Consider the following 15,673-nt stretch of genomic DNA (forward strand, 5'->3'; position numbering starts at 1 on the left):
AACTTAGACTGGCCTTTCCTAAGTGGAAATAAATCTTATTTCTAACCACCCCGAGACACATTGCTGGCTGGATATATTTTGTCAAGAGGACCCTTTTAATGGCAGAAACAGTAATAGCATTTTCAAAGACATTAAAATTAAAGCTTTAAAAAGATACATTTTAAAAGATATGCGAATAATGTATAAGGACAGCAAAGATAAGAACATGTAGTCATTGTATTTAAATGTCCTTGACGATTGCATTATAATATCTAATTGAAATTGTGCGTGTTTGAGGCAAATTAACACTTATTAACCCAGTCTCATCCTTCCAGGAGATACTGCACTGTACACTGACACAGTGCAGTACATGTTTTACTCCACGTTGCCCCCTACTGGATGTAGAGGACTAACACAGCCTCCCTCCTGACATGTACCAATTCCCTCTAATAGCCGTTTTGCAGCCAGTCACTCAGTAGCATGACCTGTCATCACGAGTTTCTCACGTTTTTATAAATGTTAGAAGCAAATTCACAGCTCAGTAATAAAGACAGTATTTCTCATCCTGTGCACTTTAATGTACAGTTTGGGTACTTTGTATGTTATTTAAATGCATTCGTTGGAACACAATTGCACATGTTCAGAGACCAGATTAGGGCAGTCAATACTTCTGCAATAATGCCTATTATATACAGTCATTAACCCCTTCATGTTTCTGCTGCCCAAGCTTACCTGTGACATCTGTGGCCTGAAATTGATTTCCTTCAGATCGACAGATCCAGGTGAGAGATTATGGAGCATCTGGCACAGGAGGACCCCGTCCCTCAGAGCCTGAGCCAGGTCAAAAACAGCGGCAGAGGGCCACACTACCCGGTGGTTCGGTGGCAGCACTTTGCAATCGATCAGCCATCGACCACACTGTCTCCATTCCTCCATCCTGACGGAAAAAAAGACAGGGAAGAAGCGACTCTTCCACCAAAACAAGGACCGACAAGTCGTAGCAGACACGTACTGTGTGGTACACCAGCGTGGATCTCTGCTTAAGTACGCGCAACAACAAAAAAAACTGTTCAACGCATACAAATTAGAAATCCTTTTTTACAGTTTAGCTGCCGGTTTCCTTTTTCTTTATAAAATCGGAGATTGAAAGTTTGTCCATTGGTTTTGTTTTAATATTCCGTGGGGGACGTATCTTCTTTTAGCGTGATAACTCTGCTCCACTATTAAAGACCAAAAGTCGCTTTGACATTTTAGTGCCTATGCATTTTAGACCTGTAATTCCAAGTTTGCTTAAAGCTACAATAAAGTACGTTCCTTTACGCATGATCAGTAGCTCAGTATGGTGGTGTGCTCACAAGATTCCTCTCTCCAGTCTCTTCTTTACCTTTTAAAACACATACATAAATAAATGCATCCAGTAACATTTAGCAGCTACAGAGTGCGGGTTAGTTCATTGATATTTCTCGGTATGCACATCCACATAGCTATGCATACCTCTACTGTTTCTGTTTTAAAACACCTTCGACTTCGTGTTTGTGTTCTTGATCTGGGAAAGAAAAAACTTCAGAAGCTGCTACAAAGACACACTTGTTTGATCGTTTTCCTGTCAAAGGGATACACTGGTTTTTAACCGCACGCATTCAAAAATGTTTCAATTTCCTTTCAAAATGTGTATTTTCAACAAATGTCACAGCAGCGGAGAGCAGGCACCCTTATTCATTTCTTTTATTTTCTTTCTTGCGGGTCCATGCAGACAGCTCCTGCTTACACAGTCAGAGATTTCCACGTACATCCACTTTGAAATTCGTATCCCTTCACGAATGTTGAGAATATTTCAGAAACTACAAAAGGGTCATCTGTTCTCTCTCTATAGAAACGCAGAAATGTTTTCTCGCGTATCGCCCCGTGCAGATCTTTTTGACTATCCTGTGCAGCGCTCCAAACCCACCACAAGAAGAAAGAACAAAACGGCCAACAATGTAATCCTCTTCTTCCTCCAGTCCCGACTAACAGCAACACTGTTGCTAAAAACATTCAAAACAATCTGTATCCAATTCAAAGCCGCTGTTTTGCCGTTGCTACTGGATAGTTTTCGTTCCCTTTTTCCCCTTGCTGTTCTCCGGTTTGGATCGCTTGGTTCAAGTACTACGCTCTTGGCTCAATCGCAGCCTTGCAAGAGCGCGTGCACGCGCGTGTTGGTGGAGAGGAGGGAGGGAGCGGGGCAGTGGGGTTCCGGCCGAGCGCGTTCACGTCAGGGAGCAACGAGAGTTTTTTTGGAGATGGGGTTGCGCTGTGATGACGGACAACAGAGGGTCTAGTGCATTGATTTACCGACAAATGTTGATGAACGTAGTTTAAAGTTGGAGTGCAAACGGTGATGCGAACAGAGAGTTAACTGGCCATGCCGTGAGTGCTCTCGGGAGGGTCTCGGGAGCGCGCAGCTCCACCTACTTGCTTCAGGGAGAGACCCCTGACGGCGAATGACGTGCAGTGTAGCGAGGTTCATAACTTGTTTCTTTTGACAATTAAGTCTTCTAGTTTATTCAACGAACGAAAAAAACGTATATATTTAAATAGTACTTAATTTGCAGTACTATTTTATATAGATGCAGTCTAGTCAATCTCAGAGAGACTATACCAGTTTTGTGATTTCTTATTACCAGTACAACATCTACGTTAAGTAAGAAACTCCAAAAAGACTGGTGCCAGCAGTTTAACATCAAGACTGAAGAAAGACAAACATTTATATTGTATTATACGTAGCTTTAGAGAAAGGGAATTTTTTTTTTTTTTTTTTTTTTTTTTTTTTTTTTTAATTGTCCAGCTAGTAGCAACTGCCTTTGTGCCAGTAAACATCCCATGGTATAACTGCCAAAATAATCTGCGATATTCATATAAAAATGCAGCCTTTACATATTAGTCAAAACTCATTGTTTTCTTGTTAGGCATGTCTTTCATTATGATTTTCCAATATTGCTTGTGTTATAAAATGCTTTGACTATGCTTTAGTACAATATACTACAGTAAACTTTAATAAGGGAGCATGCATGCCACCTATTATTATTATTATTATTATTATTATTATTATTATTATTATTATTATTATTATTATTATTATTATTAACAATCTGGATCGAGGGACTTTCTTTTTGCTTTATTTTAAAAGGATAATTGGGCATCATTAAACCTTCTACAGTATACATCCTTGTGAACTCCCTTCAGCAGTTCAGAGTTGTGATGTTGTTCAAAGAGAGATCTTAATTGCACTGCTGGTGTTTTTGCTTTGCAGATCAAGGTCATTAGTTTTCTGCAGTTTTGGGGGGGGGGGGGGGGGGGGACACAGCACTTCATTGATTGTAAGTGTTTGCTTTCCAATGAAACCAGAAAACCAATCCTGTGTCATCCTACATTCAAATGGGTTTTCAGTTTCAAGCTACAAGGATGATGATAACGTTTTAAAGGCATAATGAAATGTGTGATACGGTGCTTCAGAACTGTCAGTTTGTATTGGTTGCTATTATTGCTCTGCCATAAGTAATCCTTGTGGTGCTCTTATAACAATGTCTCATAACATTAAAGCAGCCTATGTACTTCCATTACTCCATAATACAGGACCGCTCTCAGAGAGGTGAGTGTGTGGAATGGGCTACCTAGTCATCAGTGGGGAAGTGGATGTTTTGGTGTTCCAGGCCAGGCACTGAGGGTGTGCAGAGATGCACAGATTAGGTGCATGTCAGCTGTGGTGGTCGTGCAGGAATTGTGCAATAAAGGTTAATCGGAAGAGATTCTGCCCATGATTAAATGCGTCCATTTCGCTTTGTATAATAAACTGGAATATGCCTTGGCTTTAACCCTTGATATAGCCAGGATGTGCTTATCACAGGAGAGTAGGAGTGAGTAAACGCTTTGTTCCTTAAATCACAAGTGGGTAAACTCCATATTCCCCAAATGAGAAGTGGGTAACCTCAGTTTAACCTCATTTACCCTTGACTGCACTACTGCTAGTAATGTTGTTGAGGCTGAATCACAAAGTTTTGAGATCAGTCAACTACTAGGAACCAGATGTGCAAAGATGGGCGAATGGCCTCCTCTCGTACGTAGGTTTTCTTATGTTATCATGTCTGGAAATACAGAAGTATAGCTATCAGTATCAAGAAAAAGGAAACTACCATGATTTACACTTACCGTATGTACATGTAAGATATATGTGTGACTCATGGACAGGTGCCTAAATCATTGGGGGATAATACATTGTGAGCTACTGTCCATTCATACCACAGTATCTCAAAGCGTTTTACATGTCAGTTAAAATAGAAAGAAGTATGCAATATCAAGAAGTAGTAAAAATTACAAAATAATAATAATAATAATAATAATAATAATAATAATAATAATATTAATAATTAAAATTTAAATAAAACAATTGAAGAGGACAGGAAATTAATAAGAATGATTAAAAAAAAGCATGATTACTAAAATAAGTAAATAAAATAGATAAAAACAATTCTAAGTCAGGTTAAAAAGGCTAAACTATAAAAGTACATCTTTAATCTTGATTTAAAAATATCGACCGAAGCGGCATCTCTATTGAAAGGGGCAACGAGTTCCACAATCTGGGGGCACTATAACTAAATATCCTCACAAGAAACTGCCATGACGCCACACTGCAAAAAACATCACTATATTTCACTGTACTTCATCATAAAATGTACATCGACAGTTTCAGTGTTCCTAGTTCTGTTACAGAGTAATATGTGGAAAAAACAAGAGTTTGCAGAAAAGAACAATAAACACAATAAATAAATACATTTTGTAAATGGCTTCCACATGATTTAACGTTTAATACAGCATGTAGTTTGAGAATATACAGAAGGAGGCAATATAGCTTTGGAATAATGCAATACTGAGGGAAAGGCTGAAAAGTTTGTTCAGCTGCTGCACATAGGTTGGCATAAGAACCAATTGAGAATATGCAGAAGGGCTATATGAAGAGTTAATTGTTCAATGTAATACTGTTAGACATCACCAGCAAACACTGCTGTGCTGTTTCTATGATTGATGTTGTTGTATACACACTGTAGCTAAGTAAGCATAGGACAACTGTTTAATACCTTCTTAAAGCTACAGTGTCTTATTCTACACTAGTATATACCTCCTGTGTCTGTTAATCACATTCTTCCATACTCAAGCCTTCTATGTCCAACACTATTAGGTAACTCGCCCCAACTTGTACATTTCCCAAAAGCATAGGAGTTAACAGCAAGAAGTTTGATCCTCTTTGCATCACCAAACAGGAATTCTGCTGCTAACCTGTGCAGCAGAAAAAGGCAGCATGATAAGCTTCTAAGACAGTGCTTCCCAACCCTGGACCTGGGGACCCCCTGTGTCTGCTGGTTTTCATTCCAACTGAACTCTCAATTACTTAACTAGACCCTTAATTGAACTGATAGTTTGTTTCATTAGACCTTTTTAATTGTTTTCAGCTCTTAAACAGTTGCAGAGTTCAAGTTGCTTACAAAATGTTATAGCTAACTTGAATTCTGCAACTGTTTAAGAGATGAAAACAATTAAAAAGGTCTAATTAAACAAATGATCGGTTCAGTTAAGGGTCTAGTTAAGTAATTGAGAGCTCAGTTGGAATGAAAACCAGCAGACACAGGGGGTCCCCAGGGCCAGGGCTGGGAACCACTGCTCTAAAGCACTACTAACGAATGTTCAGTGTCTTTTAGATTTGAAACATGCTGAGATTGTACTCTTTTACACATACATGCTTTGATTTCATACGTGTCACTGTTTCACATCACTATACTCATAGCATGTTAAGGTTTCTTATCATGGCATGATTTTCTGTATAATATTGTGTGAAAGTGCGCCATCTAGTGGTGATATAAAATAATTGTAAAAATATGAGCTATCTTTATACTACAGTCCAGTATGTAACACAATTTTTGTTCCTGGGTAGTAAGTGTTATTTCCTAATTGCTTATGCCTCAAAAGTATAGAAAATGGCTATTATTCCCCACAAACTTTGCTTTTGTGACCAGGACAGTGATATTTTGAAATTTACCTATTTCCAATGAGAAAAAAACGGGCGAATTTGTGTCTTTTCGTTCACATAAAGTCAGAAAAAAACAGCATATGAATCCAAATTAACATGTATTTATACTAAAGTAATACAAAAATGACTACAAAAGATTTAGAAGTGAGTAGTTTTTCGAGATTTACGATTATACTGTAAATCACTTTCACGAATCAGCCCCCAAATGTAGTCTCCCATCATGTTCTCGTTATACTGTCCTTGGTAGCGGCGTTCAAAGTCCAGTATATCCTGGTGGAAGTGCTCGCCTTGCTCCTCCGAGTACGCTCCCATGTTCTCCTTGAATTTATCAAGATGCGCATCAAGGATATGGACTTTGAGGGACATCCTACAGCCCATTGTGCCGTAGTTCTTCACCAGAGTCTCAACCAGCTCCACATAGTTTTCGGCCTTGTGATTGCCCAGGAAGCCCCGAACCACTGCGACAAAGCTGTTCCAAGCCGCTTTCTCCTTACTAGTGAACTTCTTGGGGAATTCATTGCACTCCAGGATCTTCTTTATCTGTGGTCCGACGAAGACACCGGCTTTGACCATTGCCCCAGACAGCTTAGGGAAGAAGTCTTGAAGGTACTTGAAGGCTGCCGACTCCTTATCTAGAGCTCTGACAAATTGTTTCATAAGGCCCAATTTGATGTGCAGTGGTGGCATCAGCACCTTCCGGGGGTCCACCAGTGGCTCCCACTTGACGTTGTTCCTCCCCACAGAGAACTCGGTCCGCTGTGGCCAGTCCCGCCTGTGGTAGTGCGCCTTGGTGTCCCTGCTGTCCCAAAGGCAAAGATAGCAGGGAAACTTGATAAAACCGCCTTGGAGACCCATCAGGAATGCCACCATTTTGAAGTCTCCTATGACCTTGATGCCATCTCAGAAAAATACAGATATGTATCCACTTAGGCAGCTGGAACTAAACTGAACTGGTGGGCTTAAGGCCCCTGTATTTATACTACTATTTATATTACTGGAAAGTTCTAGAAGTTACTCCAAGTTTACTCAGCACTGAATCTATCTGGAATGTTCTGGAAAATAGGTAAATTTCAAAATATCACTGTCCTGGTCACAAAAGCAAAGTTTGTGGGGAATAATAGCCATTTTCTATACTTTTGAGGCATAAGCAATTAGGAAATAACACTTACTACCCAGGAACAAAAAAAAAAAAAAATTTGGTTACACGGTGTTATGAATGATTGATCAGTATTGGGTGAAAACAGTCATTATTTAGAGAAAAAAAAGCCCTATTGGTAAAAATGTAAGTACTTATTAAATAAACCAGATCAATTATATTTACTATTTATTATATTCTTCGCATGTATTGAACCTTGAACCAAACTTTTACAGCAGGTTCATTTTTATCACTTGCAACAGGTGAACATAGTACAGCATTATTCACAGATAAAAAGTGTGACTAAAAATGATTTCTCGTTGTGTCACATTATGGTTACAGAAACCTTTGGAACCATTACTATACCAGTGCCTGCATTCTCCTGTTGCTATTTGCATTATCATCGTGTGTGTCTATCATGTAGTCTAATAAGGGTGCGTACTCCAGTTATTGTTTCATATATTGCAGTCCAAGTACTACATATATTACAAAGGGGTTGTGCTTATTCTAAACTACGTCAACTAGTATTGTATCTGTCACTCAATCTGACACTCCTAAATGTTTTCACAGGGAAGTACTTTAGTCTGAATAATCAAACACAGCAGTCGTTTCTGTTTAGCATGCATGCAGACATTTACCCATAATGTCCTTTCCAAGAAGGCTTTTGTAGACATTTGAGCGTCATGCAAAATACACATGGGGATTTCTACCTACCCCAACTATGCAATTTGGGCTATTAGTAGATATTAGAGAAGAGAAATGAAGGCAGAGGTTTGGGGTCTGCTAGGCAACCAGAAACTCTGGATTGTTTTAATGATTTCTAATGCGATAAAACTCAGCATGTATTGGTTACAGAATCTGAAAACCTGAGGAATTTGATTATCCTTTATTATGGGGCACTCAAGTTTCAAGGAAAAGTACAGATTCCTAATTGGGCATGCCTTTATTGTCTGGATATGATCATTAAAACTCATTTTAAATGCAAAAAAATATGATCATTGAAAACATGCTTTTTATAATTTTCTCAGATTTTTAAAGTGGACTGCAATCTAAATAGATACATAGCAAAGTATAGTAAATCACAGATTTGAAGCCTTGGTTAGCACTCCTTTAACATCCTTTCTCTTCTGCAAAAGATGCACTGGGATATTGAATTAGTAAGAGCCCAGAACGTGTCTGTTGGTAACTGCATCACTAATGGAAGGGTTTATAAGGGAAGTAGGATTATTAATGAGAAGCACCATTAAAGCTACTGCTGTTTTCATGCCCTGAGGTTAGCAGAAACGAACTGGTAACTTACTGCATGGGGTTGGGGGGGGGGGGGGGTTAGTGTGTTGTCAGAACCATGTGCAATACATAAGGTGGTAACAGTTTATTTGCAGCTGACACAACTGCATAACACCATCACAAAGTTAGCATTAAACAGTGCATAAATAATGCTGTTAACTAACATGTAGAATGCACACTTACCGTGTTGGGAGAATGATATATTATTTATTTATGTGTATATCATATACTTTGCTTGCCTATGCATGTACAGGCCTCTACTGTGTTTCATTATAAACTAAAACGCCAGTTGTAATAAAATTACCCTTTTCAGTTTCGTCTCCTTCCTTTCACTGCAATATGCACGTCAACTCTTCGAATTGAGATTTTCTGTGCGTTCTAATAGTACTGTTGTTTGACGGTTCGGATTCAGCTGTAGTAGGAATCCTACGTACTTGGCCATGTTTCATAGGGACTCCTTTCAACGGTAGGACAACACGGTTGCTATTGACAGCAGCAGCAGCGAATTACTGGGTGTGGATGCAGTTCAGTTAAAGTTGTGTTATTAAATTAAATAGGTTCTTTATGAAAACTTCAACATTGGATATTTGAAACACGGACGTGATTTCCATCAAACATGGAGATAACTTGACAGAAACAACTTGGGTAACAAATCACTCCGTTTATGAAAACCAAGCAGATGAAACGGCCCATACTTGATATCCTCTCTGTATAATCCCCCGTCGCAATGGAGGGACATGTCGTCTTGCTTGGGAAATAATATTAATTTTAAAGGGTTCACATTTTATTGAGAAGACCATGCAAAGTAGTTTTGTCACACTAGTAGAACAAGGCTGCACGGTAAGCACACCCAGCGAACTCCCTGGTTTAGCGAATGCCAGAGTCCATTTTTGCGTACTTAACCAAGGCATTGACTCGCTTTGATTCAACATTCTCTGCTGCGCAGGTGATGCCAAGGTCATGAGAGACAACACTGCTGAAAAAAAAAGTCCGTGTTGTTAAACATGCACCTTAATCTGGGAATATCACAAGAAGATTTTGTTGAAGATTAGCCTACTGCTCGAAAATATACGGATTAAGAGGAGTTACTGTAATTTTGTCATATGGGCTACAGTAAAGAATACTTGTCAAGCTTTTCAACCACAGTCAAAAAGATGGAGTCCTCAGCCAAAACATGGAGAGTGGTCAAGGCTGTACTGGTAGATAATTAAGCGAATCAGTGAGAGAAAAAAAATATGAAAAAGGGATTTCACTGTGAAGGGGATTTGTACAATAGCAAGCCATGTAACGAAATGGCAAATGTCTTTTTTCGAACAAAATAAGAGTGCTAGGGCACTGCGCTTCACATAGCTGGCACTAAGCATGGTTCAGTTCCTACTGTGTAATTATATTTTGGTACCTTGAATTGAGGACAGTACAGAAGCCCTGTGATACACTCCGTGAACAATGAGTGGACGCGTCCCATTGGCAGAGAAGGCTCTTTCAGAGGGGTTCGCCAGACTCCGGTACCGGGACACTTCGCTACTCATTTGGCAGCAGCAGCAACAGGATCTGGAGAAGTCTCCCCCGAGCAGCTACCTGAGCCGCAGTCAGAGTGCCTGGTACTCCCAGTTCGGAAACCAGGCTATCTTAGTGAGGGACAAAACTAAACTGGAGAGCCACAGGGACACGGGGCAGTCCAGGATTTGCTCAGTAATGTAAAAAAAAAACAAACAAAAAAAAAAAAAAAACATGCAGGAAGAACGACGTTTTGCAATACAAAATAATCTTTAGAATTACTGTGCTGTACAGGGGACGGAAGTAAGACTTCTATATCTTAATAGCAGTTTCACCCATTGCAGGGTTTTTTTTTTTTTTCACGAGCTTGATTAGCCACAGTGTATAGGTGACAAGCTCAGGTGTGTCTTATTAAACAGGGATTAGATTATTATTATTATTATTATTTATTTCTTAGCAGACGCCATTATCCAGGGCGACTTACAATTGTTACAACATATCACATTATACATTATTTTACATTATACAGATATCACATTATTTCTTACATACAATTACCCATTTATACAGTTGGGTTTTTACTGGAGTAATCTAGGTAAAGTACCTTGCTCAAGGGTACAACAGCAGTGTCTCCCACTGGGGATTGAACCCACAACCCTCCGGTCAAGAGTCCAGAGCCCTAACCACTACTCCACACTGCTGCCCATGGGAGCCTTATTTCCATCCCTGGCTGTGCTGTGTTTCCAAAGTCCTGACCCTTGTGTATACTGGGACATTACTGCATATTATATTACCACCAGCAATAAGACAGAAAACATAAAACCAGGACTTTTGAAACACCCTTTACAATATGTCATACAAGCTGTTTTCAAATATGAACTACATGAACAAATGGTTTACATATATATCCTTATATAATGTATATCCTGCTTGAAGATAAATGGGGGTTTAAGCAAACTGGGCAGTGTCTGCTTTCTGATAGAATACACAAAAGGCTGAACAAAAGAACAAAACAGGCACACAGGAATTACATGTTGTGTAATATTGAACATGACAGTGGTATTTAGTAGCTTTAAAATGAGAACAATACAGAAAATTAAGTTAGTCTATAAAAACAGGGCTCGATGCAGCAGGCTAATTCAACAGACTTTCACCTCTGGAGCCCTTGGTTTGAATCTGACTTGGCTCATTTAGGTTTGGTGGTCTCAGCCTGGTCCCCAGTGATTATTACAGTATTGCATCACACAATTCAGAATGGGTACTTTCTGCTTGCGAGAGGCAGAATGGCAAGGGGTGTTCAGGTCAGAGTTCATAGCACCTGACTCAAGCTTGTGCCATTGAACACCTCCATGAACTAAATTCACAAAAAGCACATATAGCCTAGTGACTTTCTAACCACCCTGTATTTTGATTGTTTAGACAATCTAAATGAAATAAGACATGCATTCTGCCATAAGAGTATTTGATCATACATTCAATTTGTTGGACGTAGCAACGTGTTGCGCGTCTTATCGTTGAACGGCTGTCTGTATGTAAAGTTCATTTGCAGCATTATTGGTGGTTTCTTTTACTAGAGCTTTTTATGCTGTACTAAAAAAAAAAATCATGCCAGTGGAATGCAACGCATGTATCAGTATTATTGTAGCTCAGCTGTAACTGTGTGATTCACCCAGACTTCAGACTGTACATGAGGTGTAATTGAATTGAAAATGTATACTACTGGTACTTACAATGTTCAAATTACAACTGGAGGGCGTTAGACCTTTATCAGCTGGTTGCAGAGACCCTGACTAGCACATTTTAGACTACCCTTCTGGATTACTTCATACAGATTACTTATAGATTACTACATACAGGCCCTCCTTTATTTGTACAAATGCAAGCATATGATAAACATTTTCTTTGTCAGTTTTAAAAATGAAGCATATGTGTGTTCAAATATCCTTTCAAATATACTGTTTTATAGATTTGTTTCTCATATTAGTGTATTGTCTTCTGCTTAAATAAATGTTTTTTTGAAGGTTAAATGTATCTTCGTAGTTTATTGTACTTGTACAGTTGGCATTTTGTGAGGTGCAGAATAAGGCAAGGTGTTCTAGTGTGATTTGATTTACCTGGTTTCACACTGGGGACCTGCAGCTTTTTGAATGTATAAATGGACACCCACAGGGCTTTTCCTGCTGACCAAACTGAACTAAATCATTCACAGTGATTCCATAAAGTTAATATTGCTAAGCTTTTTTTTTTTCATACAGTGTTGTTGAATGTGTGTTCTCATATGCAAGTCATCATGGGTAAATGCTTATAGTGCAGTACAGGCCTTCCTTGTAAAAGTATGCAGACAAGGTATACCTGAACAGAAAGAGAAACACAGACTAGCTATAGCAACACAAGATATAGGCCAGGTAGTATATATCAAACTATAGATTACATTTACATTATATAAACCAATATCCACTTGCATCTTGAGGCAGGGCAGACCAGAACATGGCCAGCATGTTTTGTCACAAAGCAGCAAGGGACAAATCAGCAGAAGACTGAGGTTCAGTCCCCAAAATGTATGTGGTTCTATCATATGCAATGTCAATAAGAGTCAGGAACAATGCAGAAAGTTTTCATGTGGGCTGTGTATGAACTAGGTAAATGCAGCACACCTCCGGGAAAGATGTGTACTAGATTTCATCTACTTTGATTATTGCGATCTTTTAATCATATTCTTAAACACCACATTATGTATGCACATTGTAACAGATCAAAAGTACGTACAAATAATTATCAAAAGTGGCATGCATACCTTTAATGGTTATTCTTGAGTACAAGTTTATCTACAAGATTATTAAATTAGTTGCTGACTTAAACATTGAGATAGTGAAGTAATATGTGGATTAACTTATAATACAAAACAAATGCATTTCAAGAAATCTTATTTCAGTGCTACTATAGAAGCACACAAAAGAGCTCAGAAGAGAATGGGTGCAACTTTCACATAATTCTGAACACAATTTATAGATTTTTCTTTTAGTTTTTGATGTTTATTTATGAAAACAAAACAAGCCCCATATGAGATACAGGGACCCTGGTTAGCAGTTACATCAAATATTAGCTTCTAATTCACCCTCCCTTCCCCCTCCTCCCATTTTGGCTCAGAGGCCAGTGCTGCAATAAACAAGCCTAAAACTACTTACAATGAATCCTTGTCCCTCCCCCCATTGACTGACATTTACAGGAAGATACTATAAACAGCTCCAAAAAAAAGGTATAAGAAAGAATTACAATAAATCTGCATGCACATCATACATTAAAAGTAAACTTTGTTTTAAAATATAAAAATTATTATATCTTGGTCAGGGCCTAAAAAACAAACAAAGTGGCGAATATATATATTTTGATATAATTTTTTTTCTTTCTTTCAACTCTAATGACATCAGTCGCTAAAAGGAAACCCAGAAGGTATTATATTGTGAACGGTACACAGAGGCATTAGTCTGTAGAATTTGTGTCGGGACTTGCATGACAATGCTGTTGATCTGGACACAGAACAGAAGCAAATTCATGAGTGTCTTACCGTTTTTTCTGTTTGTTTTTTAGCACAGTGGATATCGGCTGTGTCTGCATTTAATGCAAAACGTTAATGCTTTAAAACTATCTAATGTTACATTAAATAGAATGTCAAAACACAACCCAGTCTGTTTAATCACAGGGGGGAAACAAAAAGAAATCAGCTATTGATCATATGACAGGTATGTGTGTGTATATACATATACACACACACACAGGGATAGACCAGCACATTTTGAAACCAATACTTTTTTTGCCAAGTTATTTTTGGGGGATCAATATTGGTGCAACATTGTCAAAAATATTCGATTTGGTGGAAAAACTAGTCAGTTTAGTCATTGCGGTGGGAGGTTTAAGAGCGTGAATCAAGGATTGTCAGTCTATCGAAACTTCTTGTGTTTCGTAATTAGCAGTCTACCAAGTTCTTACTGTCCAGCTCTAAGAGAAACACAGCAGCAGGAACCCTCCCAGACCACTAATCACACACACAGCGTAAATCTAATAATGCAATCTCTGCATTTCCATTTAATCTAGCTGCATATCAGTATTGGTTTGTGTTAGACCAGATGCACAAGAACCAGCACCAGCATCAACAGTATTGGTCTTTCCCTATGATTTAAAATACGTCTATTTTTGAGCTTCCCTCTAATAAGCACAGAAGCAGAAATCATTCTGGGGTGTCGTGGGTACATTCATTACTGATTCCCAGCCTGCCAAACATGTGTCTCCCCTGCTGAACAGTAACAGGCTCCTGCCATGAACTCGTCGTCCCACACTGCTGCAGCTCCTGTTCCTGCCAGCTGGAGTCACTGTGGTGCAGAACAAGAACCTGCAGCTGCTGACCAGGAAGACACTACCTCAAACAAACAATACTAGTCCTATCTACTGAGAAGCAACATTATACAGCATATTACAAGATATACTTTAAAAATGTTAAAAACAGTGGAGACAGTCTAAAGTGTAACCGTTACAGAACAGGGACCCCGGGAGCTCCAATGTTTTTATTTTTTTTATTTTACGTTTTTTTTTTTTTTTATATAAAAAGGAAGAAAAAAAAAAGTCAATTTTAGGCTACAAGTTTGTAATATTCAATATCCTAAAATTAAAGAATGAGACGATCTGTTGGGCAAACAGAATTGTCCAATACCCACAGTAGCCTCCCTTAACAGAATTTACATAAGTCAGTCTTCTCGGTGGATATTTTCGTGTTTTTTTTTTGTGGACAGGGCTAAAACAGCTCAATACTGTCAATACTGTCTACCACAACAGAACACTATTATGCTGTATAAATCCAGGCTATAAAAAGGTATTTGAAAAAATCCAGAGATCATTACTACAAACCCTATCACTCTTTAGTTTGCACCTTCACATTTTCATTTTGAGATGATAATCTCCACCAAGAAGTGCCAGCACTGCTGCAAAACTGAAGCAACTGCGCCACCTGCTGGCATGAACCAAAACACCTATTGTATAGGTTCCAGTTCCTACCAATCAAGGTCGAAAGATGCAAGCTAACAAAAAACCCACAAAAGTGGCAATGAAAACAATGCTGGGTGGCCTCTGCATCACCGTTTAGCAAGTGAATTAGTCATATCTCAAACTCTTACAAACGACTTCAAAAGCTTAAAAATAACATTGATACAAAATCTTAATTTATAAAGTTAACTATGTGACTTAATGAAGACCCATTACAACATAACTGAATTTACTTGCATGGCCAGTTGAGAATCAACAGGGTCATCTCCTGTTAAAGGGTAAGCAACTTTGCAAGTTGCGTAAAAAAAGTTTTAAAAAGGGAGGCGGGTATACATTTTGAAACTTCATAACCAAGTTATATCTGATAAAGTCTATGCTTTGAGCACCTTATCATTTACAACTGAATTAGGTGGACTTTCACAATAAGTACTAGAGAGAGCACTAGCCCATGTTAGAAGCCTGTTAAAAGCCTTAGTATCTTGAACCTTTCATTATAACAAAGACATGGTTTCCATCGCAATCCAGTGCAAAAGCTAAAAACACTTCCACACGGCAAAACATTTTCACTTCGTAATAGCATTACCACCCTCTCTAGGGGCCTTCAGCTGCTCAGAACACTTCACACCTCACAACTTGTCTAGCACATAGTGCCCCTGCAATGGGTATGCATTTAAAGCCTCAAA

The 15,673-nt window shown here is 38.7% G+C and overlaps 2 protein-coding genes across 3 annotated transcripts in view; one reads left to right on the plus strand and one right to left on the minus strand.

Moving 5' to 3' along the window:
• Positions 1 to 2,406, minus strand: part of LOC117963021 (guanine nucleotide exchange factor VAV2-like) — a 152,697-nt gene extending 150,291 nt beyond the window's left edge. The window contains exon 1 of one of the 2 annotated variants that reach the window (XM_058986960.1): positions 712 to 2,406. In XM_058986960.1, coding sequence (XP_058842943.1) covers positions 712 to 915 — 204 coding nt within the window. In that variant the 5' untranslated portion in view covers positions 916 to 2,406. The remainder of the gene's footprint in view (positions 1 to 711) is intronic. The other variant, XM_058986961.1, reaches the window with a different exon arrangement.
• A 6,482-nt stretch (positions 2,407 to 8,888) lies between these two features.
• On the plus strand, positions 8,889 to 11,590 carry LOC117422473 (putative uncharacterized protein BRD3OS). The gene has a single exon (XM_034037561.3). The coding sequence runs from the start codon at positions 9,906 to 9,908 to the stop codon at positions 10,158 to 10,160; it is 255 nt and encodes an 84-aa protein (XP_033893452.1). The 5' UTR covers positions 8,889 to 9,905; the 3' UTR covers positions 10,161 to 11,590.
• The last annotated feature ends 4,083 nt before the right edge of the window (positions 11,591 to 15,673 follow it).

This window comes from Acipenser ruthenus, chromosome 15, assembly GCF_902713425.1.
Source record: "Acipenser ruthenus chromosome 15, fAciRut3.2 maternal haplotype, whole genome shotgun sequence".
NCBI lineage: Eukaryota > Metazoa > Chordata > Actinopteri > Acipenseriformes > Acipenseridae > Acipenser > Acipenser ruthenus.

Bases quoted from the DNA above. Each gene is read 5' to 3' on its own strand.
- LOC117422473 (XM_034037561.3), top strand. From the start codon at position 9,906: ATGAGTGGACGCGTCCCATTGGCAGAGAAGGCTCTTTCAGAGGGGTTC.